The sequence below is a fragment of the Ctenocephalides felis genome, unplaced genomic scaffold (genome assembly GCF_003426905.1).
Source record: "Ctenocephalides felis isolate EL2017-DRISC unplaced genomic scaffold, ASM342690v1 CF-g0.4_SCAFFOLD_01170, whole genome shotgun sequence".
NCBI classification, from domain to species: domain Eukaryota; kingdom Metazoa; phylum Arthropoda; class Insecta; order Siphonaptera; family Pulicidae; genus Ctenocephalides; species Ctenocephalides felis.
Genome location: NW_020537324.1, coordinates 1,909,554 through 1,930,056, shown reverse-complemented (window position 1 = coordinate 1,930,056; position 20,503 = coordinate 1,909,554). Strand labels below are relative to the sequence as shown.

At 34.8% G+C, this 20,503-nt stretch overlaps 1 protein-coding gene across 1 annotated transcript; it reads right to left on the bottom strand.

Annotated features, from left to right (window-relative positions):
• Positions 1-90: 90 nt before the first annotated feature.
• On the bottom strand, positions 91-14,780 carry LOC113366113 (protein expanded). The gene is made up of 10 exons (XM_026607663.1): positions 14,352-14,780; positions 5,656-5,735; positions 5,096-5,545; positions 4,485-5,022; positions 4,138-4,403; positions 3,867-4,073; positions 3,542-3,797; positions 2,418-3,444; positions 1,790-2,345; positions 91-1,666 (listed from the first exon to the last, which is right to left on the bottom strand). Exons 1-10 carry the CDS (start codon positions 14,659-14,661, stop codon positions 557-559), a joined length of 4,800 nt encoding a protein of 1,599 aa, XP_026463448.1. The 5' UTR covers positions 14,662-14,780; the 3' UTR covers positions 91-556.
• Positions 14,781-20,503: the final 5,723 nt, after the last annotated feature.

The following is a 20,503-nucleotide window of genomic DNA, read 5'->3' as shown; positions in this document are numbered from 1 at the left end:
CTGCTCAACATATCATCATATTTGAATGATTTTATATTAATTTCCTAAAACAATATTTTAATTCTTATATAATAAAAGCAAACTTGATTAAATAGGGAGTTCTTTATACAATGGCACCCTCAAGCTTTCATAGTACAGATTTCTAAAAAAAAACTTATTTTGTGATATAATAAATATATCAATTTGATAAACCCTTCAAGTATCAAATATTTTAGAATTAAATTATTTGTCTAGCGGTGGGTAAAACAGTCTAAAACTGTGCACAATATATGATGCAAGAAGCCCAAGTGAGTTTGCACTTAAAGCGCCCATTGATAATAAATTATCAATAATAAAGTTCTCACTATTACTAATTAAAGATTAAACAAATAATCTTGAATTTAAACAACTCATATTACGTAGTACGATTTTTTCAGAGATTTATCTTGTTATATCAGTAATAATTGTAAAAAAGTTTATACAAAAGTTTAAATCCATGATTACAATCATAGGAACAAGTTCTAAAAACACACAGCACGTAGAACATATATTATTTCACCACAATGTATCACAATAATCATGATTGTGAATGAACAGATTTATGTTTCTGGCATCCAGGCCCATTCAAAACATAATTATTACCTTTAGTAGTCGTGCGGGTGATTTGCTGTGTTATTTCTTCGCCAGGCAATGCAGGTAGTTTATCATTCGGATTCCTTTTCTGTCCTGTTCCACTTGTTTTTTTCTGTGTTGCTGTGATTGGATATTTCAATTTAGTGCCTGAAGATGGCATAACAAATGCTTTAGTTTGTTTCAATAATGATCTATCATTACAAAGAGCAGATATCATAGGCAAATCTAGATTTTTGCTCTTTTCTCGTAATGTTAAAATATCAATAGAACTATTGACATTATTCCCACTCGATTCATTAGAAGGAACATTTCCTTGTGGAGCACCTGTGACTGCTTTGGCACTCGAGGTACTAGGTGACAATTTTGTTGGAGAGGTATTATTATTTACTACAGCAGTTGTATTTTTTACAGAAGTTGAACAAACTGATGTCTTAATAGATGATGTTATCACAGGTTGTTGCATTTTATGAGGCAATGTCATTGTATTGACAACACCTTGCATCGATGCAGTAGAAACATGGGATCTATGAGGCAATGTGGAATTATTATGGGTAACAGGAGAATTGTGGGATAAATTGCTCGTTTTAAAAGAATTGTCTAAAGGCGGAGAAGGCATTGGTGGCTTTGTGGATGTGGGTGGAGGAGGAGGAGGTAATCTTTTATACTTTGCCGCTGTTCTCGTCGCGGTTTCAACAGAATTTAATATATTATCATCAGACCTAGCTCGGGTGAAAGAAGGCCCTACTATTCTCCGAGGCAACGGCGGGGGTGGAGCTTCATACCTGGTTGTAGCCGCGGCGTATAAAGTTGCTGTCGAATAACCAGTGGGCAATTGCACGTAAGCATCGCTTAAATTTTGCGTAGACGCATATCGTGAATGTGCGGTAAAGGCTGCCAGTGGCAAATATGGTGCACTGCGATACAGAACGTGGCTCTTTGCGTGGTGAGGATATAGCGGTGTTGCAGCAGTTTGCGGCGCACCTTGGCGTCTATGTGGATACGGCGGCGGATTTGTGTGAGCAGCAAGAGCTGCCAATTTTGAATCCAGATATTCCTAAAATGTAAAATAATTATATATATAGATAGGTTACTTATGATGAAAGTGACTAAAACTGATAAATACTAATATTTTTCTTTCATCCAATGTTTAGAATAAATTAAAATAAAATTCACATACCTGTTTGCTAATTGATGGATCTTGCAATGGATAGATAACATAATCCACGTCGCTGTACAATTGTTGTTGAAATTGTTCTAGTTGCGACCTTGCAACGACTGCAGCCACCGGAGGCGGTGGAGGTCTGCGTGGAATAATCGGAGCAGGGGGCGGAGGCGGCGGAGGTAGGTACTGTCTATGATGTTGCTGTTTCATATTCTGTTGGTATTGTTGATTAAACTCATGTTGAAATATTTGTTGTTGATTAATATCATGTTGATATAGTTGATGGTTAATATCATGCTGATACAGATGTTGCTGATTCATATCATGTTGATACAGTTGCTGCTGATGAGTCAACGTGTGATGATGTACAGGGCTTGGAATATAACGTTGGGCGGGTGGTTGTTGTACGACTTGCTGCGAAGCCTGTATAGCTGCTGATTGAACGAGCATAGTTGCTCCAGTTGAAGTTTGAGGGCGCGGATATATTGACTGATCACCGCTTCGTCGGGGAATCAACTCGTCTGGATATGCAGGAGGTGGCGGCCTTGTACTTGTTGTTGCGTTGCAACTGCTACTTTGAAGAATAACATCAGTGACAAATAAAATAATAAAATAAAATCAAATAATATATTAGATAACATACCTAACATTACTATATCTATGCTGAGCAACTCCAGATGACGTTTTATTGCTCGTAAAACTGGGTTCGGCTGCTGTATTGACTGCACTAGCATGTGCAGTTAAAATATTTATATTTGGCCTAGTCGTTACAAATCTTGCAGGAGCTTCTGTTGGATATGGGGGTGGTTCTTTTGTATAAGAAACACCAGGATATGCGTACCCAGATGCATTAGCATTGTTACTTCCTTGAGGAAGCAAAACGTAATCACTATCTACATCTGGCTTGCCAACTATTAACTTTGATAATTCATCAGCTGATAGCAAAACTCTGCGTGCATCTGTTGGATCACTGCCGTCCCCATGAAAAGATCCACTGGCGCTCACAGTTGAATCAGTTCTTGGTCTGAAAGCATCTTCTAATTGTCGAAATGGATCCTCTGTAGCAGGAAATGTATCTTGCTTTGTTTGTGCCTTAGGTTGTTTTTGTTTAGCAAAGGAATCTTCTCTTCTGAAAGCATCCCCATGTTTCTTATTAAACGAATCTTCGCGGACAAATGAATCTTGCATTTTGATAAATTTTTCTTCCCTTCGGAAAGAGTTTTCTCGCTGTGCAAACGAATCTTCGCGTCTGAAAGAATCATTCAGACAATGAAAATTATCTTCTCTTATAAAAGCATCTGCATGCTGTCGCAAGGAATCTTCTCTTAACGCATAAGATCCTTCGTGTTGCATCAGCGAATCTTTTCTTAATCCTTCGCGCAATCTCGGCGATTCTATCCTAAGGGCATATGAATCTTCGTGTTGTCGAAGTGAATCTTCTCGCAGTCCAAATGATTTTTCTAAATCTTGAAATGAGTTACTATGCCTAGAATCTATTTGGTCGATACTTGGACCCGTACTAGAGACCGTATCGCTAGCGGCTATGGAAGCAGGAAGAAAACTGCCATAGTCCAAACTTTCCGTAACATCAGAATCTGCAGGATCCGTCCTTGGCTCACTGTCCATTGTATACACACCACTAGTTTCACTAGCACGTAATGTATAAACCCCTATTAAAATAAATAAATAAATATATATATATATAAATATTTAAAAAAAACTAATGATTATGAATAATATATGAAAGTGTTACAAATTGATATTTACCAGAGGTGGAATCCTCTTCCCTAATTGAACTTCCGTATTCAATTTCCCCTGTATTTGCTGAATCGACGCAAGTTGTTGATTCCTGACTTAGTGCAGAGTTCTGAGCTGTATGACTATAACCCAACTCTAAACTGCTTGCGGCTGATGCTCGACGATTTGTACAAACTACAGGGATGCCAACGGTTGCTACGTCAGTGCTACAACTCGAAGAACACTGTGAGCTCTGGCAAATTAGACTCGCTGATGTTTGTGAAACCTACAAAGGGTTAAAAGGTTATAAGTTACTGAAATCTATTTGACTCCTCAATATCAAGATTAAATGTACCTGTGAACCTGTTGACAAGATCGACGTTGTATTGTTGCTGTGACGTTCTAAGCGTAAATGAGCTGCAGATGCTCGTAAACTTTGTCTTAGAAGATCAACAGATGGAGAATTAGGAGAACTACTTGAATATGGTTTTTCCGATAATGCAACACAGAGAGATTTGCTTCTTTCAACGCCTGATAATGCGGCTAATGTTTCCTCAAGGTCCTAACAATATATAAAAATTAAATGATTTTTATTTAAAATTAACAAGATAGCTATTTTCAACTACCTTCAAAGAAACTTGTCCAACAGAAGATGTTTGTCTGCTAAGATCTTGAGGAATTCTGCCTGTGTTACCGCTGTCTAGAAGATGAGCAAATGCCAAACTTTCTGTTGAAGGAGCAGCAGCAGTGACAGCCACAGGAGGTGTATCAATCATGATCTCCAGTTCATCTTCAGAATGAACCCGATCACTCACAATTCCTGAAGTCGTGTTAGAACTAGTACTCGATATAACTGACACTCGCTGATCATCAGATTTTCCTATGCTCTTTCCTAGAACACAAAATTAAAAATGCATATCGAAAATTGTAACACTGAATATAAATATAAATAAACTATTTAATAAATATATACCATAAGCCGTTCTTAATGCATGTGCTCTATATCCCCCCGCGCAACAATCTCGCAACATCAAAGAACGTTTTCTATCTTCTTCATCTTCACGTTTTCTAGCTTCCACCAATCTTGGAGCCATTTTCAAAGAAAATTGATGCGAATCCCGACAAAGAGCTAAAAGCAATTTGCTCTTATCATCACCCGCCGAGTATAATACTAATCTTTTATCGCCTGATCGAATTTCGAATTTTCTTCGGTCAAAGCTTAATTTTGCTATACTCGACCAAGGAAACTGGTGCTCTTCCATATTTTGTTCTAGTAAATGTGTTCGTTCTACAGGTGCTACACGAAGACCTTTGGGACCAACAGACAACCATGTCGATCCAGGTCCAGTTTCAATTTTCGATGCACGCATTCGAAATACATGACAATTGACTGAATCATGAAGGCGTGAGGCTTCACGTAAATAAAGTGCCAGCGCTTGATCACGGTCCAAACCTGCATTATCTAAATGACAAGCTCGCAGTGCCGCAGCTCCCCAAGCGTTTCGCAATCCCTAAAAAATGAGTTTATTAGATAATTCCATTCTCCGTAATCGAATGATACATAGTAATAAATAAAATACTAACCAAAGGCGCGTATTCTTCTAGATCAAAGTAACCTAACGCACATGTACCCTCGTCAGGCGCATCGCCCTTATCAACCTGAAGCGCCAATCCACCTAATGCTAACAGAGCCTGCTCGGTCGCACCTGTACCAAAGCTTTGGCTTTTCTCTCCGACTGTCTGATAATTCTGACTGCCTAAACTTTGAAAATTCTGATCTAAATGATTCTGACCAAGAAGATTTGGTCCGAGATGACTGGTCGATCCTTGATTTCTTTCGTGATTCAGAAGTGAGACAGGATCTTGTTGGTTTTGGCCAAGATATCGATGCTCGCGCGTCGCTGCGTTTTCTTTCAGCTGTTCGTAATATCGCTTTCGAGCTGAAGCATCGCGTAATACCGCACCAGGTGCCTCCACATAATATCGAACTCGATAATAAAGCTCCAACAATGGTCGTCCGTTTGCGTCCAAACCCTAATCGAAATGTAATAAAAATTAATAATATTTTGTAACATATTTTAATTACGAAAAAGTATGCAAATCAACTACATGCGAAAAATAATATCTTTCATGTCTATACTCACATGTGTATGTGATGCCCTCCAACTTTTTGGTGCATATTTGGAAAGTTTGCTGTCTGGATCGGCGAATAAATATTCTCCACCTGAAACAACAAAACTCAATATTACAAAGATAAAAACATTAATTATAAACAAGTAACGTATCAAATGCAAAACAATTGCCGTTGTATATTTAGAAATCTTGCCATGCATGAGTCAAATTGTATATAACTGCATAGCTGCAATAAAAAGATTGTTTCAATTCAATCCGATGTTTATTTAAAATATTCAACACAGTTAGCACTTCAAAATACGTCGTATGCGCGATGTTTACAAAAAAATCGTCAATCTATGGTCGTTTATCAACAATAGTTCTTTCTATACGCCAACTGTCGTGCTTATTTAATTTGTCTAATTAAAACATACTGCAAAAAAATCTCTGATAATATAACAACCAAAAACTAAATAATAAACTTTAATGAAATGAGTGCGTAATCGAAGATAAAAATAATAATTAAACTTCCTGTTTTTTGGTTGATAAATTCCGATTTCGTATGTTGAAACAGTGATTAGATACTCAAATATAAAAAGTATAACAGGAAAAAGCATCCCGGCAATTATTGTGGAATGTAAAATATAAATTTAAAAAACTATCAAAAAATTGTAAAAGATAGGTATCATTTTGAGAACTGAGGTGTTATATTCGATGTTGGAGTACTTTAAAATTACTTTAACCCCCCAAAATGATATCATAGGTCGCTATATGGTAAAAAAAATTCATAGCAGCGTGCTGTCGGGCGTCGCGCATTGCCGTCGAAGCGGCCGTTGAAGAGAGAGTACGTTGACTCCCTTGTGACATTCCTCAGGTGCTTTGAGGAGAAATGTGAACAAACGAGAACAGTGACGAGAGAACGAGACGGACGCACGAACACACGGCCAAAGGCTCAATCGGAACACAGGCCAGTCTCGCACACACCGGAGCAAAGGAATCGCGGCGATCCGATTGAGCGGAGCCAGCCGGCGGATCATAACAAAATTCTGAGGAGAACTCGCCAATTCACGATACGTACGGACGCGGGCTTTTTGTTTCGCGCTTTTGCCGATATGCCGCAATGGAATTTCGCGATGTCTTTCTTTCACGGAATCGATGACATTATTAGGATGAATTAAAATATGTCACAGTCATGAATTTTAATGTCACTATTTCGCAAAATAGAGGCACATGTGACATGGAAACATATATAGATCTAGCGACCAAATTGTCGATACCCTACCATATGAGATTTATCATAAGAAAATTAGCTTGATTCTTGAAAGAACTTAAAATATAAACAAAAGCGTACAAAAAACTATACCTCAACATTTTTTATTGTGAGATGCCAACACTAAACATAAAAACAAAAAAAAGGATCTCAAAGAAAAAAATGAATATTATACAAAAAATAGCATAAATTTGCTAAATTGTATAGTAACTAGCTGTAAGTGGAATTCTGTCTTGAGGCAATTATGGCATCGTGCCTTAAGGCAAATTGCTGGAACTTCCCGTACCGTAACAAAATGTTCGAGGAATACTGAATGTTTTCAAATAGATTAAATATTGTAACATTGTCTAATATTTATAAGAATTATATAAACTGAATTGCAGAGTTGAAATTATTTGTAAAGTATATTAGAACTATAGCCAGAATTAAAAATAAAATCTGAAATATTTTCGATATACAACTAAAAAAAAAAAAAAAAAGTTGGGACAAAATTTTTTTTTCCAAAATCAATTATTTTGTTAAGCCAAGCAGAAAGTTCTTTGAATCATTTAAATCGGACGCTTAGTTCTCTCAAAAACTCCATTTTTTACATATTTAGCTCCGTATCTTCGAAATGGCTGTGCCTGCCTTTGCCAAAAACTAATAAACACTTCTCCCAATCATTACTAATTGAATGTTTTTTAGATCATTCAAATCGGATACTCCGTTCTCTCAAAAATTCGATTTCTATTTTCTGCACTCTTTGCACCGTATCTCCGAAACGGCTGGACCTGCCTTTGCCAAAAACTAATCAGCTCTTTTCCCTATCAATAAGAATCGAATGTTTTTTGAACCATTCAAATCGGTTGATCCGTGCGCCTTAAAACGTGACTGGAAATTTGTATCCATACATACACACACACACACACATCCATTTTTTCTGAGGTATGCCAAAACGTTCAGAAACCTTCAAAAGGTAGAGAAATTTAAAAATTTTCAATTCCGATTTTCGGCCCATTACAATAACTTACCCTACGGGAAGTTAAAAAACAAATGATGATGAATGTATTAATAATACAACTATTGAAAGTACGAATGTAAAAATTTTCTGTTTATTTCATGTTTCAGTTAATATTTTAATACTTCACAACCGAAGTTTTAGATTTTAATTTGCGATAAAATCGTTTAGTTTTGTCTTTCACATCAACTTACATCGCACATCAAAATACCTGCGCCATATACGGAAAGTTTTGCAATGATATGCTAAGAATTCTTGAGAATATTTCAAGAAACATAAAATAAAATTAATGACATAAGCTTTTTATACCCAAGAATTTCGCGCATGGTTTACGAAAACTTACAGCAAAACCATATGTGGGAATATTTATTCAAATATATAATGAGTGATCAAACACAGGAATGTGTTGTGGAATGTCAGCGTTCTTATTTTGCATAGATCTCTATGTGTGCGGTTTGCTATTTATGTGGATGCGTTACACGCAAATATTTGGCATTCCAAAAGGCGACAGACTGTCAATTATCGCTGTTCTCATTGAATATTTTTAGCACAAATATCTAAACAATGTCTGTAGAATTTTTTTTATAGATGTCGTAAAATTTAAAATATGAATAACATTAGTAATTTGATAACGTTTTCTCGTTATAATAAAATAAGAATTTTTATTAAAAATGTTTTATGTGTGATTTTAATTAAAATATGTTCAAAATAAAATTTACAAATTAATGTTCAAATTTATAGCATATTAATTATTATTAGATATTCTCCAATTCAAAGACAAGTTCTTATTGGACCAGAACATTGTCATTTACTTCAGCACGTGTTTTCCGAGAACATCAGTTTTGTGGGCGCGTAGGCGTGTAAATGGGGTGCGGGAATACATTGTGAATCAAATTTGACCGCGGGGTGATGTTGCCTTACCACGGTCCGCCAAGTCGACGTCGGAATGTGGCCGGCAGATGTACAAATCGTACGGGCCCGGACGCCGAAGGAATTTTATGGCCAAAGCAACACGGATAAAAGACCGAATCCATTATAATAGGCTGAGCGATTTGACGTTCCTCAACTAGGAGTGGCGCGTATCGCATTGTTAATAGAATCATAGTAATCAAATCATTATGTTGATTAATTAGCTTCATAGTCATTTCCCTATATCTAACTATAATCTATAAACAAGTCATATAGTCCAGTCATTTGGTCGATTTGCCGGTACAGTACTCCGGGAATTCTGAAAATGGGTAATCTTATAGATTTCGACGTGCTCTTTACGAAAATCAACTTTGCCACCTCAAATTTGAACGGCAAGTTGCCGCCATATTGGAAAAATGCCGTCAAAAAAGAGCTTTTTTAAAATATCTTCTTTCTGGCTTATTCTACGATAAAAGTATATATGTACGAATTAAACTAGATAAAATTTCCTACAATTCCTTCCTCGTTTTTTTTGTAAAATTGATAGTTTGAGAGTACGGCCGCCTCAAAGTCTTTGCTGCTCTCGCCTTAGTATCAAATCTCTCCATATATGACAGCACTTTGAACTTGACCATATCCTTTCTAATAAATAAATATTTTCAATGTTAAATTAAGCAAATAAGATCTAGAAATAAAATAATTCAAATATTTTTCTGTTATTTTGCTGATTTTTTAACACTTCAAGCTATTTACTTATAGCTACTTTGCCATTGAAGTGTTAAAAAATCAGCAAAAAAACAGAAAAATATTTGAATTATTTCATTTCTAGATCTTATTCGCTTAATTTAACATTGAAAATATTTATTTATTAGAGAGAATGTGGTCAAGTTCAAAGTGCTGTCATATATGAAGAGATTTGATACTACGGCGAGAGCAGCAAAGATTTTGAGGCGGCCGTACTCTCAAACTATCAATTTTACAAAAAAACGGTTTTCTAAAGAATTGTAGGAAATTTTATCTAGTTTAATTCTTACATAGATACTTTAATCGTAGAATCAGCCAGAAAGAAGTTATTTTAAAAAAGCTGATGTTTGACGCTATTTTTCCAATATGGCGGCAACTTGCCGTTCAAATTTGAGGTGGCAAAGTTCATTTTCGTAAAGAGCACCTCGAAATCCATAAAATTACCAATTTTCAGAATTCCCGGAGTACTGTACCGGCAACAGCCTTTTTTTGCACCAAATGACGGGACTAATATATTTAATATAACTTAATGCTATATATTGAATATATTAAGCTATGCCAAAAAAATCAAGTTACACTTCGCCTCTCATCACTTCAGTTTAATCGTAAGAGGCGTTGCATTCCTGACTGCTCAACATGGTTATATATAAACGGATTAACAAATTACAAAATGCATCGATATCTCGGTTTCATAAAATAAATCGGATTCCTTCGAAGTCACGATGCTCTTGCGCTCCGGCGCATGCATGTATATTTTAAAGGTCTCCGCATCACCGTTCTAGCCCGTCTTCCGTCCCTCGTGCATTCGAAGAGCGGGCACAAATCTTTTCTGCCCCCACAAAACACGCGAACACATAACACACAAGAGAAGCCGTGTACCAGAAGCGCTACCGGTGTTACGCCCGGCGCTCGGCCACGCCAGTCTCCGGCATGCGGAGCCGATTTTAAAACCTTGACAAACTTAATAAAGGAATCTCTCTAACATAGGAATACGAATAAATAAAGATCGGGTTTATATTGTATTCATTGAACATTATGATATTGCTAAAAATTAAAAAATACATCGGTGGATCTACATTTAAATGCTGATTTTCACAAGTAGTTAGATTTCATTAAGTCGTGAGAGTATGAAAGTTATAAACATAAGTAGATATTTTGTAAGAATCATGTTTAATTACAACAAATTTAAAAAAAATGTATTTTACACATTATATACAGTAGGATCTTGCTAATCCGGCACTTCGATAGAACGAAAACTCCAATAAACCAATACCCTCAGCAAGCGCTAGACAACTTTTTGAAAATCTGCCGGAATTTTTTTCTGGTATTTCCAATGTATTAAAAAATTCGAATTCATTATAGTTATGTATATAATTGAACTAGCAAACCCGACGAACTCCGTTTCGCCACCAGATGGTTTCGTGAGAAAGATGAAGAATTTTTTTGTTTGTTTTATATTTGAAAAGAAAAAATTTGATTTTATTACACAACAGTAATGAATTTATTTCGATTACAAAAATGAAGTGATTTTTAGTTGAACTTCTTTAAGTAAATGAAAGTGAATCCGCAAATTATCCGTTTCATTGAAGTGCTCTTTGGTAAAACACATTTTTTGTTTTTTGGTCTGACGTTAACACAAACAAGGCGGATGGTTTCCCAACTCGTGAACAGGCAACGTATAACTGCCCATGTGAAAAACAATGATTTTCTAAATAATCTATTTGAAGTTTATCCCCCAAACACTAAGCGATTGGCCTTGGGACTTGTTAATTGTCATTGCGAACGCAAGGCGAACTGGAAATTGCAATCGTTTGAAGTCAAACGGAAGACCAGTCGGAATCATTGGTATGTCATTAAATCGCCAGAACTTTTTGATTGAATGGTGAAATTCAGTGCGTGTACATCATTATTCTTTGCGGCAAGAATTGCTCGTTGACTTAATTGCAGGCATAATTCTTATAATTCTCACTAATGTCATTACTCGAATTTTTAATTACGGTGCGTGAAGTTTCAGCAATTTGCATTAAGGCACGATGCCATGCACCGCTAATTTTCTTAGCTATAAACCTTGCGGAGCCCGAGACTTTTCCAACGAATGCAAAATTGTCGAAATCGGTTCGTGCGTTCTGGAGTTATATCGTCAGGAAGGAAAACCCGACTTATTTATATATATATATATATATATATATATATGTAGATTTCAATGAGATGAATGTTTGTATTTGTTTACATTGTTGTTAACAATGCCCATTTTTTTTACAATAATCCAGTAATTCGAGCATACCAGTATTCCAGCACCCTTCTGTTTTAGTGAGATTGTACTGTATAGATATATATATATATATATATATATATATATATATATATATATATATCCTCAGTAATAAAATTAATCAGTAGCCATCCCAAATATAACATGTGCATAAAAATACCACTAAAAAAATTAAATTCTTGAGAGGACCTTGATGCTGAACGCGCTTACATTATTGCCGAGAGCAAAAAATAATAACAAACTTTCTTCAATCAAAAGGATTATTATCATTTGGATTCTGTTGCGGCCAGGAGGATAATAAAATATCGTAAAAAACTAAAACCGCAGGAGTCGTAAGAGCGGACTACGAGAAGCTACATTTGAATTCCAACACCGGAGGCTGATTTATGTAATGAGTTAAGTACGTTACACAGAGGCCAGATTGCGCGTACCAGCAATGTTCTGTTTTTTATTGTTGATTTAAACTGATCGTAAAAGAACGTAAATTATTTTATTGTGTTAAAACCCTTTGCTGAACGTGGACATGGTTTATTACAAGCAATTACGTACCTATAAAGTTGTAAGCATTAATATGACTTGTGTAATAATACATTTCATCAGATATTATAGAGCAAAATAATAATTAAAATAATCCCTTAAGTCGTGTTTTTGTCTTATTATATTTTTGTACTTAATTCTTATAATCCGGTCAATACTGTAATATAACATTGAAGCAAAAATCTGACAAAAGTTACAAAGGTCATTGAAGATTAACGAGACATTTTATTGAAGTTGAAAACAATCAAAATTCATAAATGTTTATTATTTTTATCCATATTTTAATTTTCCTTGACATTATGCGTTATTCCTTCATACATATTTTATAGTGCCTTGGTCGCAATGTCGGCATCGGACAGTTGCATGTGATATGAAATACTTGATTGCATTAAGGTTTCTCAATAATGCAAGTATAGAAATGTATAATCTTCATGTTGAAAGTACATAAAAGCTTCTATAAGATTAACATTTTTGTAATATGAGCATTACAAAAACTTATTCATTACATTTGAACAATGAATAAAAAGCATAACTTAAATATCATTACCTAACTATATATTAGTTAGTAAATTGGTCATTTTTAATTCATTATATAGTTTTGATAAATTGGGAATATAATAATCGAACAGAAACATGTATAATATTTATGGAATGACAATTAAAAGCAATAGAGAATAATAATGAATTTTAAAGATAAATGAGGTATTAATTTGAAAAGTTGTTTAATGTGCATATTACACAACTATGTATTTAGATATGTACTTTCCTTGAACGTGAAAAAGTACATTAAAGATTTTAAAAAGATATGCATATAAATTTAAAATTAATGATCTATTAGTTTCATAGATAAGTATATTATCTTTCCGTTAAAAGAATTTTTATCGGAATGCGAATCGAATAAATGAAACCTTTGGTATGTGACTGCCGTTAATAGTACGCAAAACTCTACAAGAGAAATGTTTTACGACGAAATAACTATGATACTTCCTCAGGGTGACAAAGAGTGCTCTTATACACTCATGGTGGTTCACCAAAATCGAACAACATTAATAAGTAATTATTACTTTATACATATATGTAAGTGGAATATGCTAAATCATAAACATGAAGTTTTAAGTTTTAAAATTATAGACAATTCAATAAATAATTCTTATCAAGAAGATTCCCAACCGCTAACAATATATGCTTTAGAGCTATATCGCCGCGCGTACATCGAGTTTGACAGCAAACTATGACGGAAAAATGACGTCGTAAACGCTTAAATAGTCATCACTGACCATCTAACCTGATCCACGAAGAAGAGAGAGAAGTCTGCACACAGGAAACGATAACTTTCTACTTCATAAAATTCAGACACGGCGACCGTTAAAAGGCGCCATTGCGTATCAGAATTGAAATGAAGTATATGGCTAACCATCAAATTTAAATACGTTTGGCAAAAGATAATCAAAAAATATTCCAAAACCTACTTCACACAAGCTTGTTGGTAATTGTGTCATATTCAACAAAATATATGCACGAGAACTAATGATTGTCCAGTGAAAATCGACGAAGATGAAAATTGTGGGCGTACCACGATGGGATTTCTAACATTATGCAAATAATTAAAGAATTTCTAGTTATACAATATGTATGCTACTATTGGCTCGAGTTTTATAAATAGTTGTTTAAAATTTCCGTATGAAATAATAAATTTAAACAAAGAAAAGTAAGTTTTTATTGTAGTAGTCAGACTCAAATATAGCAGTCTCTATGTTCATTGACGAGTATTTCTGTTGAAACCCTACATACAAATTTTAAATTGGAATCATTTCTTCCTTTATTCACAGAAAAGGCATGGCTAAAGATTTACCATCAATACGATAAATGTAAAATAGATTCAACAAAAATTCGAAAGTATGTTTATGGAATTCAAAACCGTAAATATATGAGCATTCCAACAGCAAAATAATTATGTCCAAATATGGAAACGAATCAAAAATAATCAATTAATTCTTACCGCAAAGCACAGCTAGCCCGAATAGTTCGGCATCCTCCGCACTGATGCCTTCGTTCTCGGCAAGATGCGTCGTCATGCGCGCCTGCAGCTCCCTGACACGACTCTTCGCCTCCACCAGAAAATAAAGAGGCTGATGTCCAATAATGGTTGGATTGCCACCCGAAATATTTGTGGAAGCATTTCCACCAGAAAGGCCAGTAGGCGGATAACCAGCTCGGAGGACCAAATAACGTGATCCAGACGGCGGTGGTGCATGGCCTGATGCCGACGGAGACAACAAGGGTGCGCTTACAGTACAAAGAGTACGCATTGTTGAAGGTAATGACTATTAATTTGGAACCACAATTTAAACAAACGCTCTTTTTGACAATATACAACTTAGATTTGTTACAATCTATAGTATTTGGTAAAAAATTATTAGGAACAAAATTATAAGCGTCTTTCGTGTTTTTAGAGCGTTTAGTCCGACGCTTTTGGTAAGGGGGCTTATGTTGTAAATAAGGAGGATTTGTAGAAGGATGAGGAGTTCTTTGTGGTGTCGTTAGGCTACGGCGACGTCGCCGCCCGCGACGCTGGCGTCGTCTTTGCAGGGTCATCGCGAGCCGCCAGGCCGGAGCCCCGAGGCAACTCCCTGAAAATAAAAAAAATTATTAAAATTAATATATAAATAACTCACTTTATTTTTTATTGATAACTAAGTGTTCTAAAGTAATTGCTTTAGAGCTGACATCTGATATGTAAGATAAATTTACGGCACAATATTTTTGATAATAAATTTTTATTTAGAAGCAATTGAATGATGGAATGATAGAGTCAAGTCGTGTGCTCGACAGTCAGTTATGTTCGCGAAGAGTGGCCCAAGAACTCGGCATCATTTGCCGCAGAGGCATAAAACTATTACTATTAGGTAATACAGAATTTTATTTAATAAATTACACATTGAAATACAGTATTTGTTTCAAGTTATATGAAATATCGCTAATTAAGCTAGAATTCGAAAATGAATACCGTGTGAAAATACAAAAAATAATCTAATATGTTTAATAAAATACCTTGTACAACAGCACCAATTATCAAGTTTTATAAAGCTTACTATAATTTGAGATAAAAATGTTTTTTTAAAATTGGAATATAAAAATTAGAAAATGTTTTCTTCTTGATTTAGACATAATAAAAGATTCTAGGGTACTGCTGTTGGAAAATGAAGTCCATAAGCTAAGCTAAGCGAAAGAAAGTTTTAAACATTTTTGTTTAATTTATACTAAATACTTATAACTTCTATTATGTAACATTGCCGCATTAACTAATGTTTCAACAGCCCTGAAGCCAGGTCCCAGGTCGCTTCGAGTGGCCGCATTCCGCGCGTGATTGCGACTTTTTACAATGAACAACTCCAGCTACCCACACAAACGCACACCATCATTCCATGGCCAGTATGAATATAATTCTGTTGTTTGTGTTCAGAAAAGTTTATGACCAACACAGCAACCCGTAAATATTATATGTACGGACTATATTGAATGTGTGTGAATAAATAGTAGAGTTACGACGTAGTCTAAAATCCAATAACGTGGATTAATTCCATTGCAATTGTCATCGCATTGCTGAGAAATGCTGCCATGGAAATGTATTTTGATTATATTATTGTGGTCGCTTTATTAACTGACCTAATTGAATAAGTGCGTATGCATTATTTAGTTGATATCGTTTGGTTACTTACAATATCTAATAATTTAACGCAGTTGCATTCATTATAATTAAATTGTTTTAAATTTCTTCACGCTAAAACTTTTTATAAAAAATAGGATTTGTAGATGTCCTATTATAGTAGAACTATGAATGTTTTTTTTAAATCTCTTAATATTGTTTTAAAAAGAGAGATTACCCATTCTAATAAAATTGAGATTTATTATCGAAATGTTTGAATAGTAAGATGTATTTTATCGCTTCCTTATCAAATTCTTTTAAAAATACTAAACCAAATTCCGTATTATCTAATCTTACAAATTGATAACATAATTCAATCATAATCTACACACGACAATTATATTTTTTTTATTTATTTCTTGTTTTACTAAATACCACAAAAATGTTTTTAGTTGGTAAAGCCAAGTATTATCCAACGGCCAAGGCAAACATTTCATGTCATTTGTTTTTTCTTCATAAAAAGAATTGCGATATGTATTATATACATAAACAAGTCCTTGCTCTTTCTGAGAGCATTCTTTATAAACAAAATTCCTCGACAAATTTCAGATGTCTCGATAATACAAACGGCGACATGAATTACAACGCAGCTCAGGAATTTCTTAAACTGTTTTTATGTTTATGTCGCACAGTGCAGTGCGAATCGGATACTTTGAATTGATAAATAACTTTTTAAGGCATTCCGCAAGAAGTAAAAATGGCATGCTATTATATACAATATATTGAATTTATTACTAGAGCTGTCACAACTCATTTTTTGGGTGACGATTATTCGAAAGGTATATAAAAGTTCAATGAGTATAAATGAAGATCTAAATAAAACCGAAGAGTGCTTAGCTACAAGTGCTCTAAGTTTTGTATGTATTTAAACTATGTTTTATTGGTGTACGAGTTTTAATTCAAGCTTAATATATATCTATGTCTAAAAAAGATTTGGGCACTGCACTGTCTTTACACAACAGATGCGTTTTGGTATACAACCGCATTGAGCGGGAGATCTGAATCAAGCGAAGGAGATTCTCTTCAAAGAATGCGAGAGGATCCTTAAAATAAACAAAAAAACAACACACTCAACAACAGGCAAATCAAGATAGAAAAGGAACAAAAAGCACGTAAAACATTTCAGGATCACGCTCGTGAATTCACCGTGTGGGCCGACCGTCGTGATCAGATCAAATTTATAAATTATTGCACGTAATTCCTTTTTGGGGTGTTGACATATTCGACTTGTTAGAAATATTCACTTTTTGCTAACCGTTCATTGTGTACAAATTTTGTTTATAATTATTTTGTATCGGCTATCCGGTGGATTAGTGGTTAGGGGGCGTCCATTAATCACGTGAGGTTTTTAGGGGGAGGGGGTGTTTGACAAAAGATCATGAAATATCACGTGGGGGAGAGAGGGGTATAGTAAGATATCACTTGTATTTATTTGTTAAATGATTTAAAAAAATCTAACATTTTCAAAAAAAATTTAAAAATTTTACAGATTTATCACGTAACTAAAATTACACGTGATGTTTGCTTGGGGAGGGGGGTAATTTCGAATATCACCATGTATCACCAAAGGGGAGGGGGGATTCAAAAATCCTTAAAAACTCGCTCACGTGATTAATGGACGCCCCCTTAGAGCTATGGACTTCCAGGTTCGACAACCGCCTCGAACAGTCTGATGCCAAGAAGTAGTGACATCGCAATATGATTTTGAGTAAAAACAGCCCTTAACCAACATCGAGGAATCAAAAAAAGTCTACAGTATTACAAAAATTCTAATAATAGTATCAAATGGGGATAGGGTTGGCATCCACAAAAGCCCTCGTCGTTTAAGAAGTCAGCACAACAACTCATAAGTCTCGTTAAGTGCTGATTGCTGTTAAAAAAGATATTTGTATAAGAATTATAAGAACTGCCGATTTGCCAATATCTACATTCTTGTACGATTGGATAATGTAAGATACTCCGAAACCGCAATGCGGTAACAAGGAATGAAGACGTCTCTCATCAATTCATTGCTTCTGACTAATGACAAATGAAAAATTTAAATAGAAACCACGGAATACCCCTCTCGCCATAGTAGAGTATATTATAGTAGGCAGTCGGAGTGTATGAGTAAGTTTGAAATCGTTTTTAAAACCGCAATGATCCACACACAAATTCATCCTTGGACGATACAAACAAGATGGCTGACACTCTGGAATGCGGACGGCCTTCGAATACCACGGCGAGGGAACGAGAGAGAACCGCAGCGCTTGGAGCGGCGCAGAGCGAGAGGTCAATAATAAAACGTATTATCGTTACGTGCAACATGCCTGACTCCGTGGAGTACTTGCGATTTAAAAGAGACGATAGAGTTATATTGTGCTGCGCTCGGTACTGAACTAGAGTAGTAAAGTAACTTACTCTCGAGACTATATGAGCTCATCTAGCACCGGCACAGACCGGTCACCAGAAGCCCTACGACTCCCCTGGAACCCTTGTCAAGGACCAATCTTCCGGGTTCATGTATAACTGATATTGAAATTTAAATTGCAAACAATCTAGAAATTTCTTCTTCGAACAAATCTTATGAAGATACTTTAATCTAGTGAAAAGTCTCTTTGACCTTGCAATTACAAAGTTCCATGATCTATTTCAACCTAGAACAACCTGGTGTCAAACAGACAATCCGTTTTAACTTGAAAATATAGATTGTATATATAATGAATAATAATGGGCAGTACTGCTCTGGGACAGGTCCGTGAGATGCGTTAAACTCCAACTCGATTCGGAAAAATAGTGTGAGAGATTTCCTTCATTTTTAAAAAAAAAACATATTTTTAATCTATATTTCCAAATGAAAATGGGCATGGCTACTGCATGATATCAGGTCTTCCAGAAGATAGGCTAGAACTCGGAACCCCGTCCACAACACATAAATACAACTATTACAAATATATCAACAAATTATCTCACCACAAAAAATGGACAACCATCGGGTTGTTTTTTTTTTAATAATCCTAGGTATAACATCTCATTGAATAAATCGGAATAGTTCTGATTGTTGTACATTAGCAACCCTTTGCTATTTTAGGCGCAAAATCACGGCGTCACCTAAATATCAATGGAAGTAATTCTAGCATATTTATGCATTTTAATTTGAGTGGTATGTAAAGATAAAAGTTGTACTTGATTGTTATCCGTAAAATGGTAGAATATCATTAGATCTTTTAACCAATTTTAGTAGGTGCCATCAAATGAACGAAAATGTATGTCCCTTAGCACCGGACACTAAGTCGTTCCTTAGTGTCGCACATTGATATTTCTTGTGAGAATTTACGTAATTTATTCCAATTACTTATTCTGTATGAGTGCTAACAGCCACTACATACACATTTTTCGTATTTCCTAGTCAAAGAATGAAAAGCTTATGAATGCACCAGCTGAGAGCATCGGTGTGGCACAGCCAAAAGGGTGGATGAATAGTGACTTTTTTTTGCAATATCTAAGAATATTTGTCAAAGACACATGTGCAGATACTCCGGAGCATGGAGATGGCTACATATGTGATCAATGCAGGTTATTTTGAAATATCCGGTACTAGGTGCCACTGTTTAAAATCATATTTTTTTGACATCAAAGTTTGATTGATAGTATTAATTATTTTTTAGCAAAGATTGCGGTTTTGTTAATTTAGTTTGATTTCTAACTTTGTTATCTAACATAAGTCATAAGATAATAAACATTTCGTAAAATATTTTTTGATTTATTTATAAATAACCTTAGATGTCCGTCACTAAGGGACTTCCCCCTAATTTAAATACGTATCAGAGTCATTTTAATAATTCTAGTAAAATTCTTATATCCTAAGATCATAGAACTAACTTTATAGAATTTTCTGTAATAGATAAAATACTCAAAAATAGTCAGCAATCATATCACAAGAAAAGTATCATCGCCAATTTGGTGTCTCGCAGTAATCCAGCACCAAACAATATATTTCAAATATATTATTTTAATCTGTATCTTAATATTACAGCAATTAAATTTCATTATTACCATTAGTAACTTATGGGTTAACTGAAGAGGTAAGCATAATGAGAAAACTGCTGTCCAGAATATATGGTGTTGCAATAATTGATGATTCGTTTGATGGAAATGCTCGTTTCTATAAAACCATTAGCGATTGATAGATAAGTTGGATACATGAATCAACTCAATAGAATGTATACCCATTTGATTCACGCAAATTTCAGCTCGTAGTTGTGCACATGGTACAATTAGAAAGTTTGCAATAACCGAGTCCATTCGTATCCAAGTCTCGTATTAGATATATATATATATATATATATATATATATATATATATATATATATATATATATTGCATATATTCATGTACGTTTTGCTATGTCAAATTCCATTGGTAACGATTATTGTCGCACGTGTATCTACTGAATCAATATCGTA

Bases quoted from the DNA above. Each gene is read 5' to 3' on its own strand.
- LOC113366113 (XM_026607663.1), bottom strand. From the start codon at position 14,661: ATGCGTACTCTTTGTACTGTAAGCGCACCCTTGTTGTCTCCGTCGGCA. The intron at 5,546-5,655 runs GTGAGTATAGAC...CATTTCGATTAG, and splicing joins GGAGGGCATCACATACACAT to GGTTTGGACGCAAACGGACG. The intron at 3,445-3,541 runs GTAAATATCAAT...TTATTTTAATAG, and splicing joins GGAAGAGGATTCCACCTCTG to GGGTTTATACATTACGTGCT.